The following is a 19,393-nucleotide window of genomic DNA, read 5'->3' on the forward strand; positions in this document are numbered from 1 at the left end:
ATGAGCAGGGTCATTGATTGGCTGGAGCTCTCGATGATGGATAGCCTACGGTCTGGGGCTTTCTTTTTACAGAATGGTATTGGCAGGCCACAGCCAGTCTTGTTTAGCAGTCAGTGAGTGAATCTCGCAGTCAACAGCCAGAGGGTTGTCTGTGTTTTAAAAGGTGGGTGCCGGCTTAGCCAACAGGAGCTAGACTAGATTGTGGCTCCAGCAAACAAGACCTCTGTTTGGAAACTGCGTTTGGACAGAAAGCAAGTTCTGTCTTTGTTCTTTTATATATGAAGGTGTGGAAATATAAACTTCTCTGTATACGGTTCATTCATCTACCTTATTGTTAAGTCTGTGTGTTCTAGTTATTGTTAATAAGAATCACTGCACACAGACCACAAGAGTAAATTCAACAGGTCTTTACTAGTCGGAGGTCAGGCTGAACTGCCCAATAAATCATTACACAGCACTTATATACCGGTGTGGTCACCACCGGTATTACAGTATACAGCAGCCAAGATAAAGTAGTGCATCTCTTAAAATAGTTCTCTTAAAGGTGGAACGGTTACATACACCACAATCCTCCCTTTTTAGCTTAACAGTATATATTCCCCATTAAACATAACATAATAACATATATACACAACTTCATGTAAAAACAGTTCACAGATTCAGTCTCTGAGGAGGCCTCCTGATCCGAGACGGATAACGCCTTTCAGGGGTCTCTGGTTCTCGTTGCTGGGGTGACTCATCTAGTTGATCCCCTATGGATAGGACATCATCATCAGGTATATTCACTTCTGAGGTAGATGCTTCAGGTTCACTAACTTCCTCCACGGTTGTCTCTGTCATAACCATGGGCTCGACCCTTGTTCTCGATCCCACCAGTTGGTCAGCATGACGTCGCATTACATTTTCACCAACATCTACCGTGTACATCAGGGGTCCTTGTCTGGCCCGAATTGTTCCAGATTGCCATTTCTCGTTTTTATAGTCCCTGGTTAACACCGGTTGTCCTATTTCAAAACTCCGAGTGGGCTTGTTATTGATATGCTGGAACTGTTTGTTTTCAACTTCCCTCCGCACATTTGGTTTTAACAAGTCCAACCTGGACCGCAACCTCCTGTTATAGAACATCATGGCAGGACTTTGGTTTGTTGTTGCATGGGTAGTGTTTCGATATGCCAGTAGGAAATTGTCCACCTTGTGTTGCAGTGGAATCTGATCTTCGCTCGTGGCCTTTATTGCCTTTTTGAACGTCTGTACAAACCTCTCGGCCAGCCCATTCGTAGCTGGATGATATGGGGCAGAGGTATAATGTTTCACCCCATTCTTCTTCAGGAATTTCTGGAATTCCTCTGACACGAACTGTGGTCCGTTGTCTGAACATATTTGCTCTGGCAATCCATTTCTTGCAAATATCGTTCTTAGCACCGCGATCGTCTTCTCCAAGGTAGTGGTAGTCATTTTAATCACTTCTGGCCATTTAGAATGTGCGTCCACCGCAATTAAAAACATGGAATCCATGAATGGACCAGCAAAGTCAATATGTACACGTTGCCATGGGGTTGAAGGCCATTCCCATGGATGCAGCGGTGCAATTGGAGGTGCATTTTGGACTTTTTGGCACCCTGAGCAGCTTTTCGTCAGATCCTCTATCTGTTGGTCGATACCCGGCCACCACACATAAGCCCTAGCAAGGCTTTTCATCTTGACTCCCCCCAGATGACCTTCATGTAGTTCTTTTAGAACTCTCTCTCTTAACTTAGGAGGGATAATCACCCTTGTTCCATACATCAATGTTCCCTGACAGATGGACAGCTGTTCTCGTCTTGCTGAGAATGCCGGTAACAGTGGATCACCATGGGCTGGCCATCCCTTTACTGTCAATTCGTAGACCCGGGACAGTGTCGGGTCATTCCTAGTCTCCCTTTCAATATTTGCATTGGTGACAGGTAAACATTCGATGATGGTCGAGTGAAATAACTCCACCGGGTCAACCGTCGGTGCCTCCTCCTCAGTAGGTAGTGGCAGGCGCGACAGCCCATCAGCATTACCATGTTGCTTTGTACCTTTGAATTCTATCTGATATTGATGTGCCCCTAGGAAAAGGGACCATCTCTGGAGCCTCTGTGCTGTCATCACCGAAACACCCTTCTTAGGGTTAAAAATGGATACCAACGGCTGGTGGTCTGTCAGCAGTGTAAACTTCTGGCCCTGCAGATAATGATTAAACTTCTTTACTCCCCACACAAGGCTGAGAGCCTCCCTATCTATCTGAGCATAGTTGCGCTCAGCGGAGGTCAATGATCTGGATGCAAATGCGACTGGCCTTTCCAAGCCATTTGGCAACTTGTGTGAGAGTACTGCTCCAATACCATAAGGAGAAGCATCACAAGCTAAACGAATAGGTAGCGTTGGGTTGAAGTGAGCCAACACTTCCTCTGAGGTGATCAATGCCTTGCTTTTGCGAAAGGCCTTCTTACAGTCCTCGCGCCACTTCCATGGTACTTCTTTCTGCAAAAGAGCGTTCAGCGGGTGCAGCACCGTGGATAGATTTGGCAGAAACTTATGGTAATAGTTATTCAACCCTAGGAACGACCTCAACTGGGATACATTTTCCGGAGCGGGAGCCTTCACAACAGCTTCGATCTTGTCAGGTGACTTGTGCAGCCCCTCCTGGTCAATGACATGACCACAGTACGAGATCCGTTTCTGAAAGAACTCACATTTCTGGCGATTAACTCGAAGTCCATATTCCTTCAATCTGGTGAGCACCAGTTTCAAATTTGCAAGGTGTTCCTCATCGTCATCTCCTGTAATCAGGATATCGTCCAAGTAACATTGAGTGCTTGTAATTCCCTGTAATACCTGCTCCATGGCCCTCTGCCAAATTGCTGGAGCCGAAGCCACTCCAAAAACCAGTCTATTATATCGATACAAGCCTCTGTGCGTGTTGATTGTGAGATACTGGCGCGACTCTTCCTCAACTTCCATCTGTAAGTACGCTTGCGCCAGGTCTATCTTGGTGAAGTGTTTCCCGCCAGACAATGAAGCAAAGATATCCTCAATCCGCGGAAGCGGATATTGCACCGTGTGAAGCACCGGATTAACCGTGATCTTGAAGTCTCCACAGATGCGGACCTTCCCCGGTTCCCCTGGCTTGTTACTCGATGAACGCTTCATGACAGGAACAATGGGCGTGGCCCACTCACTCCAGTCCACCTTAGACAGTACTCCTGAACGTTCTAGCCCTTCCAGCTCAGCTTCCACAGCAGGTCGTATCGCATAAGGTACCGGTCTGGCTTTGAAAACTTTTGGGTTTGCATGTTCTGCAATCTTGATTTTTGCCGTAATTCCTCTCAGTGTTCCCAGTCCCTGTTGGAACACCTCTTTAACCTCATCCAATATTCTGGACAATCGTTCAGGTTTGACATATTTTTTTCCGGAATCTACCGTTATTGCTTTTAGGGAGTGCCAGTCCATATTTATTTTCCTGATCCACTCCCGTCCCAGAAGTGGTGGACCTCCCTCAGGTAGTACATATAAGTCCATTCCTTGGTGTTCTTTGCCCTTGTGCACCACCTCGACTTTTATCTTTCCGATGGGGTATACTCTTTGCCCCGTGTATGTCTGCAATACTATCTCCGTATCCCATAGGGGAATATGTGTGAATAACCTTTTGTAATCTTGCTTATTCATGACCGTCAACGCTGATCCGGTGTCCAATTCCATCTTCACTTGGACTCCTGCTATCTGAAGTGTGACCCAGATAGTTTGTAGGTCAGCTTCCTTACTCACATTGTGAATTCTCAGACTACCCAGTTCCTTGCTGTTGGAGTCTGAATCCGAATTCTGTTCATCCGAACTCTTCTCAGCCACCTTATGTACCTTTCTGCACTTTTCCTGCAGTGACTTTTTGTTGCTGGTCTTCTTTCCTGACCGGCATACTTTAGCTATGTGACCAAGCTTGCCACATTTTCTACATTCCTGATTTTTAAACCAGCATTGGTTCTGATCGTGTGTTGTCTTTCCACAACGATAACATTTCGCTGTACCCAAAGCCATTTGATCTACGCTGAGTACCGCTGCCTTCAGCTGCATTTCCGCAGTGCCTCTCGCTGCGGCTTCGTGCAATGCTGCAATAGTGACAGCCTTATCAAGTGTAAGATCATTCTCTTCAAGCAGCCGCTTTTGTGTTCCTTCTTTCGACAATCCACACACGAATTTGTCTCTCAGTGCCTCTGTCAGTCTTTCCCCAAACTGACAGTATTTCGCTAGCTTACGCAGTTCAATTAAATACTCCGCGTTGCTTTCCTCTTTCAGTTGCGTTCTTGCATAAAATTTAAATCGTTCCGCTAACATCAGCGGTGTGGGGTTCAAATGATTTCTCAGGACAGCAACAATATTAGCGAAAGCCTGATCCGCCGGTTTAGCTGGTGATAGAAGATGCTTCAATAGCCCGTATGTCTTCGCACCCATTGAGTTTAGTAAGGTTAGTGCTTTATCTTCATCTGATATTTTATTTGCCTTACAATAAATCTCTATGCGTTCTACATACATGGCCCAATCTTCAACATCGGGATCGAAATCGTTGATGTTACCACGCTTAGGCATCCTCGCAATCTTCTTGAGAAACAAAAAGAATTTTTTTTTTTTTTTCCAAAATGGCGGTTTCCCGCGCTTGTCTTCTTCCCCCGCCTACGAAAATGGCGGCTTCCCGCGTTTGCCTTTCTCCCCCGCTGGCTGTAATGGTGATTGCCATATTGCTGCGTTCGCCCTCCCCAGCGGTTCTCAAATCGTGCCTCCCAGCCCCTCTTGCAGTCCGGTCCTTTCCCCCGGCTGCGGCTGAGTTCTCCGCGTTTTAAAAAAAAAAATTATCCCGCGCCTCGCGGCCTCGGTAGCTGCCCGGCCTTTTTCCCCGGTTGCGGTCGAGCTCTCTCTCGACGCTGTTGCGTCTCCTAGCCCGCTTGCAGCCCGGTCTTTTACACCGGCTGCGTTTGCATTCACCGTGGCTCCCGTGCCTTATGCTGCCCCAGTCTCAGCGCCTCTGGCCCCGACTTCTGTCCGGCTCTTTTCCCCGGCCGTGGTCAAGTTCTCCGCCCTTATATCCTCCGTTTTTCCCTCCCCTACTTCACAGCCAACGTGGCCGACTTGCTGCTCGTCGCTGATCGGCTTACCCACCACCGTGATAGAAGGGATGATCACTGCCTGTTGCTGATGGAAGGCTTCGTGTCAGGATTCTTCCTTGCTCTTCAGACCCGAGTCTTTTCTCAGCAGGATGATGAGGGCGGATGCCTCTTCTCGACGCCCGTTAAACTGCCTTGGATATATCTCTGCCGCAGGGTAAGATCGTCATCGTCGCCACTGTTAAGTCTGTGTGTTCTAGTTATTGTTAATAAGAATCACTGCACACAGACCACAAGAGTAAATTCAACAGGTCTTTACTAGTCGGAGGTCAGGCTGAACTGCCCAATAAATCATTACACAGCACTTATATACCGGTGTGGTCACCACCGGTATTACAGTATACAGCAGCCAAGATAAAGTAGTGCATCTCTTAAAATAGTTCTCTTAAAGGTGGAACGGTTACATACACCACACTTATGTAAATAAAAACACTTGTTGATTCAAAGCCTGGGTCTCAATTTGGGAAGAGTGTATATTCTGTCCACCGTTCGGTGAGAGGGGAATTCAAGTTGATATGCTCCAGTAGCTGGTAAGAGATCTCAGTTATAATCCCTGGATCTCGCCATTGTTTACCTAGATCAGTGTCAGCTGTGGCTCAGTTGGTAGCACACTCGCCTCTGTGTCAGAAGGTTGTGGGTTCCCACTCCAGGGACTTGAACACATAAAGCTGGGCTGACGCTCCAGTGCAATGCTGAGGGAGCGCTGCACTGTCGGAGGTGCCGTCTTTCAGATGAGACGTTAAACCGAGGCCCCGTCTGCTCTCTCAGGTGGACATAAAAGATCCCATGGCAGTATTTCGAAGAAGAGCAGGGGACTTATCCCTGTTGTCCTGGTCAATATTTATCCCTCAACCAACATAACAAAAAAAAAACAGATTATCTGGTCATTATCACATTGCTGTTTGTGAGACCTAGCTATGTGCAAATTGGCTGCCGCGTTTCCCACATTACAACAGTGACTCCACTTCAAAAAGTACTTCATTGGCTGTAAAGCACTTTGAGATGTCCGGTGGTCGTGAAAGGCGCTATATAAATGCAAGTCTTTCTTTCTTTTAGATATTGGGAAGGTTAAGGCATAGAAATATGAGTAGGCCATTCAGTTGCTCGAGCTTGTTCTGCCATTCACTCTGATCATGGCTGATCTGTACCTCAACGCTATTCACCCACCTTTTTTCCATACCCCTTACCTAACGAAACACAATCCCAGTCTTGAAAACTTCAATTGACCCAGAATCCACAGGCTTTTGAGGGAGCAAGTTTCAGATTTCAACTACCCTTTGTGTGAAAAAGTGCTCCCTGATTGCACTAAATGGCATCGCTCTAATTTTAAAACTATGCCCACTTGTTCGGTATTCCCCACTAGAGGAAATAGTTTCTCTGTATCTACCCTATCAAATCCCTTAATTATTTTAAATACCTCGATTAGGTCATTCTTCAAACTTCTAAACTCAAGGGAATACAACATAAGTTTATTGTTTTATTCATTCTCAATATCTGGGCATGGCTGGCATTTATTGCCCATCCCTAGTTGCCCATTGAGAAGGTGGTGGTGGGCTGCCTTCTTGAACCACAGCAGTTTAGCAATTTGATACAACTGATTGATTTGCTAGACCACTTCAGAGGGAAATTAAGAGTCAACCACGTTGGTGTGGGACTGGAGTCACATACAGGCCAGACCGAGTAAGGACGGCAGGTTTCCTAAGCTAAAGGACATCAGTGAATCAATTTGGTTTTTACCACCATCCATAAGCTTCATGGTCACTTTTACTGATACGAGCTTTTTATTTCCATATTTTTTAATTCAAATTTGCAGGCAGACATAGTGGGATATGAACTCACATTCTCTAGATTATTGGTCCAGTGGATAGAAGTGAGAAATGTCATATTTTAGCTTCTGTATTTCAGGATACTATACAACAAAAAATCCCCCTTATATGTTGAACTGATCCCTGAAAACATACAGAAACATTAAGACACTTTTTTGTTTACACACATTTTAATACAACTTCAAAGATTGGGAAATGTTGGTGTTCAGAGGGACCTGGGTGTCCTTGTACACCAATCACTGAAAGTTAACATGCAGGTACAGCAAGCAATTAGGAAAGCAAATGGTATGTTGGCCTTTATTACAAGAGGATTTGAGTATAAGAGTAAAGACGTCTTACCGCAATTATATAGGGCCCTGGTGAGACCACACCTGGAGAACTGTGTACAGTTTTGGTCTCCTTACCTAAGGAAGGATATACTTGCCATAGAGGGAGTGCAATGAAGGTTCACCAGACTGGTTCCTGGGATGGGGGGATTGTCCTATGAGGAGATATTGAGTAGACTAGGCCTATATTCTCCAGAGTTTAGAAGAATGAGAGGTGATCTCATTGAAACATACAAAATTCTTACAGGGCTTGACAGGGTAGATGCAGAGAGGATGTTTCCTGTGGCTGGGGAGTCTAGAACCAGGGGTCACAGTCTCAGAATAAGGGGTCGGCCATTTAGTACTGAGATGAGGAGAAATTTCTTCACTCAGAGGGTGGTGACTCTTTGGAATTCTCTACCCAAGAGGGCTGTGGAGGCTCAGTCATTGAGTATATTCAAGACAGAGATCGATAGATTTTTGAATATTAAGGAAATCAAGGGATATGGGGATAGTTCAGGAAAGTGGAGATGAGGTAAAAGTTCAGCCATTATCTTATTGAATGGCGGAGCAGGCTCGAGGGGCCAAACGGCCTCCTCCTGCTCCTTATGTTCTTATCACAGAATCACAGAAACCCCACAGTGCAGATAGAGGCCATTTCGGCCCATCGAGCCTGCACCGACACATATCCCACCCGATTCCCATAACCCCTACACCAACACATATCCCACCCTATCCCCGTAACCCCATGTATTTAATCCCCCTAACACTAAGGGTCAATTTATCATAGTCAATCATCCTAACCCGCACATCTTTGGACTGTGGGAGGAAACCGGAGCACCCGGAGAAAACCCACGCAAACACGGGGAGAATGTGCAAACTCCACACAGACAGTCACCCGAGGCCGGATTCGAACCCGGGTCCCTGGTGCTGTGAGGCAACAGTACTAACCACTATGCCATGTACTTATGTTATGTAAAGAGGTGGAAGTAAATTTGACCAAACTGAGTTTACACCTGTATGTGGTTTTGAAAGTTGTCCAGTACAAGAATTGTAGAAAATCTCTATATTTTTCTGCAACCAGATGTAATTTTGCAAGTTGGAGCTGTAAAACAAAACCTGTGCAAGTGGATAGCCCAGTGGCAACATTGGAATCCTGACTGGGATGCTTGAGATCACTCACAGGTATCTAAATTCAACATCGTCGTGCTTGTATTTCAGGCTTAAAATGAGCACAACGATAACTAATTTAGCAGGGCAGAGGCCTGTTCTGCACTGGCATTTGGGCAACTGCTAAATTGATCAGAACCATTGTTTTAGGCGGTCCTGGCGATATTACATAGGATTATATAGGATATACAGCACAGAAACAGGCCATTCGGCCCAACCAGTCGATGCCAGCGTTTATGCTCCACTCGAGCCTCCTCCTGTCCTTCCTCATCTAAATCTATCAGCATAACCCTCTATTCCCTTTTCCCTCATATGCTTGTCTAGCCTCCCCTTAAATGCATCTATACTATTCGCTTCAACTACCCCCTGTGGTAGCGAGTTCCACATTCTCACCACACTTTGGGTAAAGAAGTTTCTTCTGAATTCCTTATTGGATTTCTTGGTGTCCATCTTATATTGATGGCCTCTAGTTATGCTCTTCCCCACAAGGGGAAACATTCTCTCTGTATCCACTTTATCAAAACCTTTCATAATTTTAAAGACCTCTATTAGGTCACCCCTCAGCCTTCTTTTTTCAAGAGAAAAGAGACCCAGCCTGTTCATCCATTCCTGATATGTATGCCCTCACATTTCTGCTATCATCCTTGTAAATCTTCTCTGCACCCTCTCCAGTGCCTCTATATCCTTTTTATAATATGGCAACCAGAATTGTACACAGTACTCTAAGTGTGATCTAACCAAGGTTCGATACAGGTTCAGCATAACTTCCCTACTTTTCAATTCTATACCTCTAGAAATAAACCCTAGTGCTTGGTTTGCTTTTTTTTATGGCCTTGCTAACCTGTGGTGCAACTTTTAGTGATTTGTGTATTTGTACTCCGAGATCCCTTTGTTCCTCCACCCCACCTAGACTCTCACCCTCCAAGTAATAAGTGACCTCTCTATTCTTCCTATCAAAATGTAATACCTTACATTTATCTGTGTTGATTTGCCATTTATATGCCCATTCTGTAAGTTTATTAATGTCCTCCTGTAATTTGTTGCAGTCCTCCTCAGTATTGACTATACCCCCCAATTTGGTATCATCCGCAAATTTAGAAATTGTGTTTTTGATTCCAAAGTCTAAATCGTTAATGTAAATTGTGAACAGCAGTGGTCCCAGCACTGATCCTTGTGGAACGCCACTGCCACTGTGAATAGCTACCCTTTACCCCTACTCTCTGCTTTCTGTCCTGAAGCCAGCCAGCAATCAATTCTGTTACTTGTCCCCTGACTCCATATTCTCTGACCTTGTTCATCAGTCTATTATGGGGTACCTTATCGAAGGCCTTTTGAAAATCTAGATAAATTACATCTACTGCATTACCATTGTCTACTCTCTCTGTTACCTCTTCAAAAAATTCAATGTTGGTCAAGCAAGACTTTCCCTTTTGAAATCTATGCTGACTATTCATTATTATATTTGTGGTTTCTAGATGTTCTTCTACTTTCTCCTTTAGTAGGGATTCCATTATTTTTCCTACAACCGATGTTAAGCTGAATGGTCTATAATTCCCTGGACATGTTCTATCCTCCTTCTTAAATGTCGATATTATGTTAGGTATCCGCCAATCCTGTGGCATGAGACCTTTTTCTAATGAATTATTAAATATGCGTAGTAATGCCTCTGCTATCTCTTCCTTGGATTCTTTTAAAATGCATGGATGCAATCCATCCGGACCAGGGGTTTTATCCTCTTTGAGTTTGATTAGTTTATTTAATATATCTCCTTTTTAATTTCAAATGCTGTTATCTCATTATTAATCTCATCATCCAATATCCTCCCAGAGTCGCAATGCGGATTCCGCCCACTGAGGGGCACAATGGACATGATCATCACCGCGCGTCAATTACAAGAGAAATGCAGGGAACAGCACCAACCGCTGTACATGGCCTTCTTTGATCTCACAAAGGCCTTCGACACTGTCAACCGTGAGGGATTATGGAGTGTCCTCCTCAAATTCGGCTGCCCTCAAAAGTTTGTCACCATCCTCCGCCTGCTTCACGACAACATGCAAGCTGTTATCCTGACCAATGGTTCCACCACAGACCCAATTCATGTATGGACCAGGGTCTAGCAAGGCTGTGTCATTGCACCATCGCTCTTCTCGATCTTCCTTGCTGCAATGCTCCATCTCACCCTGAATAAGCTCCCCGGTGGAGTGGAGCTAATTTACAGAACAAACGGGAATCTGTTCAACCTCCGTCGCCTCCAGCCCAGATCCAAAGTTGTCCCATCCTCTGTCGTCGAATTTCAGTATGCAGACGACACTTGCGTCTGCGCTCACTCAGAGGTCGAACTCCAAACCATCGTCAACAGCTTCACCGAAACATACGAGAGCATGGGCCTTACACTAAACATCCATAAGACAAAGGTCCTCTACCAATCTGCCCCCGCCACACAGTACTGCCCCCCAATTATCAAAATCCACGACAAGGCCTTGGACAACGTGGACCACTTTCCATACCTCGGGAGCCTACTGTCAACAAGGGCAGACGTCGATGACGAAATCCAACACCGCCTTCAGTGTGCCAGTGCAGAACTTCGGTCATCTGAGGAAGAGAGTGTTTGAAGACCAGGACCTCAAACCCAGCACTAAGCTCATGGTCTACAGAGCAGCAGCGATACCCGCCCTGCTGAATGCCTCAGAGACATGGACCATGTATAGCAGGCAATTCAAAGCACTGGAGAGGTACCACCAACGTTGCCTCCGCAAGATCCTGCAAATCCATTGGCAGGATAGACACACCAACGTCAGTGTTCTCGCTCAGGCCAACATCCCCAGCATTGAAGCTTTGACCATGCTCGATCAGCTCCGATGGACGGGTCACATTGTCCGCATGCCCGATACGAGACTCCCAAAACAAGCACTCTACTCGGAGCTTCAACACGGCAACAGAGCCCCAGGTGGGTAGAGGAAATGTTTCAAGGACACCCTCAAAGCCTCCTTGAAAAAGTGCAACATCTCCACTGACACCTGGGAATCCCTGGCCCAAGACCGCACAAAGTGAAGGAGAAGCATTCGGGAAGGCGCCGAACACCTCGAGTCTCTTCGCTGGGAGCAAGCGGAAGCCAAGTGCAAGCAGTGCAAGGAGCGTACGTCAACCCAAGCACCCCACCCACCCGCCCCTTCAACCACCATCTGCCCCACCTGTGACAGAGACTATAGGTCCTGCATTGGACTCATCAGTCACCTGAGAACTCATTTCTAATGTGGAAGCAAATCATCCTTGGTTCCGAGGGACTGCCTAAGAAGAATAATAATAATCTCATCATCCAATGTCATGTCCACCTGTTCTATCTCCCTGGTAAATACTGAAGCAGAATAATTGTTCAATATTTCTGCCATCTCTCTATCGTTATCTGTGGTATTATCGTGACTATCCCTTAATGACCTTATTCCCATCCCCATTATTGATGTGCCTATAAAATATTTTACTAGTTTTATGTTCCTTGATAATTTAATTTCATAGTTCCTCTTTGCCTCCCTAATTGTTTTTTTGACTTCTCTCCTAATCTTTTCATATTCTCCCTTATCATGCACACCCCTGCTGTATATGTACTTAATGTATGCTTCTTTCCTTACCCTTAATTGTTCCCTTATGGCTTTATTCATCCATGGAGTCTCATTATTGTTTCGTTTGTTCTTTCCTTTTAGCGGAATATATTTTTCCTGCTGTTGAACACCGTTATAAATGTTTCCCATTGCTGTTCTACATCGTTGTTTGCCAATATTGTTGCCAATTTCTCAGCCCATCAAAATCAGCTTTTCTCCAATCTATTAACTTGGTTTTCATCATACTTATGTCCTTCTTAATTATCATCTTAAAGTGTATTATATTATGGTCACTATTGCCTATATGTTCCCCTACTTTTACTTCTCTTATCTGCTCTGGTTCATTCTCCATTACTAGATCCAATAGTGAATCCTCCCTTGTTGGGCTTTTTACATATTGGGTTAGGAAGGAATTCTGTACACATTGTAGGAACTCCATTCCCTTATCCCCTTTACCTACCTCTTCTGTCCAATTAATATCGGGGTAATTGAAATCTCCCTTGATTATTATTCTATGTTTTTTACTCATTTCCCTAATTTCTCTGTATATTTCTTCCTCCACCTCCCTTCCACTATTAGCTGGTCTATAGACTACACCTATTAGTGTGATTGATCTTTTATTATCTTTTACCTCTATCCATATGGATTCTATTTTTGTCTTGCTGATATCCGTGTCACTTTTTCCTACTGCCATTATGTTATCCCTAATAAGTAGCTACTCCACCTCCCCTTTTTCCCTCCCTATTTTTAAAAATGTTATACCCTGCAATGTTTATTTCCCAGTCCTGATTTTTCTGTAGCCATGTCTCATTAATCCCTACTATGTCTGGTTCCTCACAACGCATGATTGCCTCCAGCTCCCCTGCTTTATTACGGACACTGTGTGCATTGCTGTACAGACAGTTTAACTCATTTTTAATAGGATTTCCTCTCACTTTATGTTTAACCATCTTTTTAGACTCCTGTGCTATAACTCTATTTATTCCTTTGCCATCAATGTCCTCCCTTATTTTATTCTTTCCTACGCTCTCTTTTCCTATTTAGTTTATATTTAGGCTAGTTACATTTCTTGTAGATCCCTCCCCCCATCTTACTAGTTTAAAGCCTTTGCCACCTCCCTATTTACCCTTTCCGCTAGGACATGGGCCCCATCCCGGTTCAGGTGGAGCCCATCCCATTGGTACAGTTCCTTCCTGTTCCAGAACTGGTGCCAGTGTCCCATGAAAAGGAACCCCTCTTTCCCACACCAGCCCTTTAGCCACGTGTTAATTCTCCTGATCTGTCTGCTTCTATACCAATTTGCCTGTGGCTTGGGCAATAATCCAGAGATTATTACCCTCGACGTCCTACTTTTTAATTTAGATCATAACTCCTGATACTCTTTCAGCAGGACCTCCTCCCTGTTCCTACCTGTCGCTTGTTCCAACATGGACCACGACAACTGGATTTACCCCCTCCCTTTCCAAATTCCCCTCCAGCCGCCGTGAGTTATCCCTTACCCTGGCACTGGGTAGGCAGGGATTCTCGTTCTTGAAATGAGGTTCTTGCGCCCATTTCTGACCCAGACTCCTAAATTCATTTAGAGCAGTTGTAACTTGTGGTGCAAGTGCAAGGTTACAGTAGCACAGTGGTTATGTTACTGGTCTAATAATCCAGAGGCCTAGACTGATGATCTTGGGGGGGACATCAGTTCATAATCCCACCATGGCTGCTGGGGAATTTCACATTAAATAAATCTGGAATAAAAAAAACAAATAATAATGGCCATGAAACTACCAGATTGTTGTAAAAACCCATCTGGTTCTCTGATGTCCTTTAGGAAATCTGCCATCTGGCCTTTTTGTGACTCCAGACTCACAGCAATGTGGTTGACTCTTAACTGCCCTCTGAAATAATCTACCAAGTCACTTATTCAAGAAGGCAGCTCACCACCACCTTCTCGAGGGCAAATAGGGATGGGCAATAAATGCTGGCCTTGCTGGCGATGTCTACATCCCATGTAATAAATTTAAAAACCTAGTATTTCCAGGCCCTGAGCACCCTTAAAGGGACTGCTGAAGGCCACTCAAACCCCTGGCCCCCACCCCACCCACCAAATGTTGTGAAATGTACCTTTTCGTGGAGTCAGAAGGAGCAGGAGTGTTCTTACTGGTTCCACAAAACAATTGCAGTTTTCTGTCCCCTCTCCTGATTGCCTCCTTCCGATCTGGACTTACCCGTGGGCCTCTGTGCTGGCTGAAATCGGTTAGGCCCTGGCAGGTGAGCTGTGTCAGGGTGCCTCATTGGTGTCCGCAACTCGCCTGAATTATGCTGTTGTGGCCCGAGGACAAATTTAGGATGGTCCTTGGGCCTCTCCCTTCTAGCAGGCTGTCGCTGCACATCGCCAGAATCACACTCAGTTTGGGGCACCAATGAAATTATGTCTCACAGTCTCAAGTGAAGTTTCAAAAATCTTGTCTCCCTTACTGGAGACTCGAGTGAATACAGTGCATCGAGGAAGGGGATGTTTAAGCGCCATTCAAATGTGCTTTTATGATGAGTCGAGCAAGAAGAGCTATTTGTATAACCTGTAGAAATAGGAATTGCTTGGACCATCCAGACCTCCTTAAAATCTTGACAGTGGTTTTCATGACTTGTGGAATATCAACTTAGCAGATGCTGTCTTGTCATTATTTTAAACCCTCTAAGAATTGTACAACCTGCATATAAGTGATACTTTTATTTTACAGTCATTTTGTCAGTCAAAAAAATCTCTAAGCGACTGTATAAATCATTACCTCATAATCAGGGAACATAAAACAATCATGAAGTGTACCTTGGACTTGAGATTTTACAGTGCATGGCAGCAATGTTTACTTGTGCAATATTTACAGCAATGCAATTTGTATAATAGATAAAAATATGGGATTGCTTTTTATGCAGCGGAATATATAATAACTTCTCTCCTATCATTTGCATAAGCCTGATATTTTGAATGGTAGCATACTAAAGTAAAAAAAAACACTTTGGTTTACATGTGTGTAGTATAAATAGAACATACATTAACAGCGGGAGGTTTAAAAGCAATTCCTGCTCATGAAGTGGTCCTCCCAGTTCCTAATACACTCATGGGTAATTCAGACCAATGCTACTCTGCAGGATGCTTATTTTGTAAAACCACTGCTCATTAGCATACAGCTGTTTAGCATTCCCTGTGCCTGCGTAAATCTCTGGTGCACTGGCATTTCTTCAGCATGAGAGCTGAACTGTAATTTCCACCTGATTGCCTTCCACAGGGGTATTTGTGCACTGCGGCTACAGCTTTAAATGCTCTTCCACAAATACCCAGCGATCTTCCTGTGTTTTCAGCTTGTCCGTGAGCCAGTCCAAACGTTGCTTTCAACTCTTCCCCGGCCAGCTATGCTTGCTAAAGTGTCATGAATGCTTACTGCTAACATTAATCAAAGCTGCGTTTAGATCTGCTGTTCCCTATTACCTTTTAAAATCAATCTCCTACAGTATTCATTGACCTGCGTCTGACATATGTGTCCATTATTAGTAAAGCTGCTGCACGGTTGTAAACATTTTGCCGAGGCTGATAAAGAGAGAATCAAAGTATAATTTTTAAAATACGCTTAATATAACATATTTATAAAATATTTACATGCATGCTGGTTAATTTTTCAACATTTTATTTCTACCATTTGGAGTCTCTTTCCTTTCCCAGGATTCGCGGCCGAGTCCCAGAGGCACCCAGATCCCCAGAGGTGGGGATGAAAATATCAGAATCCGTTTCTGAAGTGTTCTCCGCCTGATGCCCAGTGTTACTGATTTCATTACCCATTTCCTGGCAATGTAGCGATCTTTTATCTTTAATGCTGAGGAGCAATAAGTCATGTCTGTGTACCTCGGCTCTTTCTGAGTAACACTGCAACGGTTGGTCACTGTTAAAGACATCCAGGTCTTTCGCGCAGGGTTGCTGTGGGTCGTTAGAGCTGTACCTCGGCCTCATGTCATTATAACCCAGTGGCCGTTGGCTTCCCTTTCTAATCGTTTGGCTACTTACGGCCTGCTTCTTACTGGAGCCCTGCTTTGCAAAATGACGGGATCCTGCAGTTTGGTTTCCTCGGATGCCTGAGGATTCACAGCTCCCAGTCAGGATGGTTTTAGAAGTCATTTCACCTAATTGATGTGTTCCTTTACCTCTGAACTCTCGTGGTTCCCTTGTGATATCATTAGCTGGCATTCCTTCCCATTCTCTTCTGTCCTGGTAATCTGCAAGAACAACAATCCAGTTTAGTACCAATACATATTTAATCTTGTGTGCTCACTACTCAAGATGGTCTAATTATAGGTTATTTACTGATGCAAGGCTGATAATGTCACAGCAGGTCCAGTTCTGAATTTACAGTGGATTGTTTTATGATGAATGTTGTTGTTGTAAATCAATTATAAAGGTTAAAGTTTGATTTTGCTTGATCTCAGAATTGAGTCTGTGTGAAAATCAAACTTGATTGTGTTAATCTAACACTTTTATTCATGTGGAAAGACAGTTTAGGTGTGGAAAATATCAGCCCAATTTTCCCCTTAAAATTGCCAATATAAAAACTCAAGTATACTTTTTTAACATATTTGACTCTTCAAATCCATGCTTAAAAATAGTTTTAAAATATATACATCTCTATATATGCATGATGACACAAATTTTCATATAGTTAAGTCCTAAAAATTCAAAGTAGCTATTCAAGAAATATATTCAGACAAAGAATTCTATATAGTTGGAATGAAAGCAAAGTGTTTTGTTAGATTAGCATTCTATGCTTCAGTCAAAAATGACTGGAGTAAGGGTCAGAAGACATATGGATTAGCATACTGCATTTCTGCCTCAGGGACCTTGGTACAAATCCGAACCAAACGGTAAAATGAACATTCTCTTTGCTGGCTGTAAGGGTCCTTTTGTAAAATGAGTTGGGGTAGTTTCATCCCAGGTCCTGGCGACTGTGGGATGACACCACAAAACTGCCTTCAATTCATCACAAATCAGTGGTTACAACTGAAGAAACAATGAGGACAAGTGATATAGGAAATGGAAGAGGTGCTTTGCTGAAGTTAGGACAGAGTTAAGGAATCCTCCAGTGCCTAAGCATGTAATTTAGCCTGACATTTCAGTGCACTGCTGAGGGAGTGCTGAGACATTCCAGCCTAGAAATTCGATGGCACTGCGCCCATTTTACAGGCATAAAACAGATGCCTAACGGTCCAATATAGTACAGCGGAAGTGTACTACTCGCTGCATTGGATTAGGGCTGCTCAGTAGGTTTCCAGGGTGCGCACCTGAAACCGGTAGGTTTATTGCATATGCAAATCAGCCTGTTTTAGACCCCTTTGCCAAATTGGTCTGCGAATGAGTGGAAAATTAGTCCATTGCCCAGTGCTGGCATCCCCCATTTTATTCAGCATAAACATTACATTGCTATTACAGGGACTTCCACCACAAAGGCTTTTTAAAATTTTAAATATTCTGCTAATTATGCCACTAATATAGACAAAACATTATTTATAATTTATAAAGTACTTCAGGGGGGATTGGATTCCCACCTACCCACGGCAGAATGAGTCCACGCTGATTGAAATGAAATGGGTAATGAATTTGGAGCAGCAGCCGGCTGCCTGCCAGCACTCAGACAGGTGCAAGGTCCGATGTTCCGGGGTGGGGGGGTGGTCTCGTGGTACGGAATGGTGGGGGGCGGTGAGTTCAGGACAAGGGAGGCCGAAACTTTCCTTGTGGTCCTCTCGGCTCCACAAACGAATGGCGCCTCTTCTACTTCTGATTCTCTTCTGACTTGAGTTCACCAGGCACGGAAAGCCACAGTGGCTTCCCCACTCAAGTTGGAGATAAAATAGCGGTTGAGACCCTCACCCTCCCTCAGATCCCAATCTGCATGTTGAAAGAAAGACCCTCGCCAGCTTCAAGCCAGTGTGTCTTTGCAGCCTGCTCAGAAGAGCAGGTTAAAATTGCAAACAGACGGATCCAAGCGAGACATCGCCGGATAAGTCGTCTGGTTGATTTTAAATGTCTACCCACTGGTTGGGTTAAAATCAATCCCTTCATATGAATTTGGCATACATTTGCAAAATACGTTTTAAAAAATTGTTTATAACTGATACATTTTGGTAGGAAGAATGAGGAAAGGCAAAATGAACTAATTGGTACAATTTTAAAGGGGGTGCAGGAACAGGGAGACCTGGGGGTTTACATACACAAATCTTTGAAAGTGGCAGGACAAGTTGAGAAGGCTGTTAAAAAAGCATATGGGATCCTTGGTTTTATTAATAGAAGAATAGAGTACAAAAGCAAGGAAGTTATGCTAAACCTTTATAAAACACTGGTTAGGCCTCAGCTGGAGCAATCTGTTCAATTCTAGGTACCACACTTTAGGAAGGATGTCAAGGCCTTGGAGCGGGTGCAGAAGAGATTTACTCGAATGGTACCAGGGATGAGAGACTTCAGTTATGTGGAGAGATTAGAGGAACTGGGTTTGTTCTTCTTAGAATAGAGAAGGTTGAGGAGATTTGATAGAGGTGTCCAAAATCATGAATGACTTTGATAGAGTGAATAAGCAGAAACTGTTTCCAGTGGCAGAATGGTCAGTAACCAGAGGACACAGATTTCAGGTGATTGGCAAAAGAACCAGAGGCCACATGAGGAAACAGTTTTTTTACACAGCGAATTGTTGCGATCTGGAATACATTGCCTGAAAGGGGAATGGAAGCAGATTCAATAGTAACATTCTAAAGGGAATTAGTTGAATACTTGAGGGGAAAGAAATTACAGGGTTACAGGGAAAGAGTAGAGGAGTGGGGTTAATTGAAAAGCTCTACCAATTAGCTGGCACAGGCTCGATGGGCAGAATGGCCTCCTGCTGTGCTGTATCATTCTATGATTCTAAGTCCATTTTTATGCTGTACATTTTATACCATTATGTTACTAAGCTGCTACATAATAGAAATTTTAAAAATCTTCAGACCATCTCTTGCTGATATGCAATTTTTCCATTTCTTTATATTTTCATCTGACTCCAAGGGTGCTTTTACACTACATCTGTAGCATTGCTGCAAAGTGAAACCCCTTCACATTGACTCTGCAGTTATAGTGTAAAATCTGAATCCAGGGTTAGGGATCAATTTGACACCAGAATGGAGCAAGGCAAGACTCCATAGAGGAGGGAGTCTGATTTAAGCTCCACATTTTAATATCAGTGTGAAGCTGAAACCACTTTGTAACTGCAGCTAAACGTGTTGTGTAAATGAATTCTAAGAAAAAAGGGTCTTACTTTTGA

The 19,393-nt window shown here is 44.0% G+C and overlaps 1 protein-coding gene across 1 annotated transcript in view; it reads right to left on the minus strand.

Moving 5' to 3' along the window:
- Positions 1 to 14,778: 14,778 nt before the first annotated feature.
- LOC147112824 (fibrocystin-like) overlaps positions 14,779 to 19,393 on the minus strand; it is a 610,710-nt gene continuing 606,095 nt past the window's right edge. Inside the window, exon 43 of the mRNA XM_085998227.1 lies at positions 14,779 to 16,328. Within this exon, the coding sequence (XP_085854353.1) occupies positions 15,751 to 16,328 (578 nt within the window). The 3' untranslated portion in view covers positions 14,779 to 15,750. The remainder of the gene's footprint in view (positions 16,329 to 19,393) is intronic.

Source organism: Somniosus microcephalus, chromosome 9 (assembly GCF_052327205.1).
Source record: "Somniosus microcephalus isolate GS21.2 chromosome 9, FLI_Smic_1.0, whole genome shotgun sequence".
Classification (NCBI taxonomy): domain Eukaryota; kingdom Metazoa; phylum Chordata; class Chondrichthyes; order Squaliformes; family Somniosidae; genus Somniosus; species Somniosus microcephalus.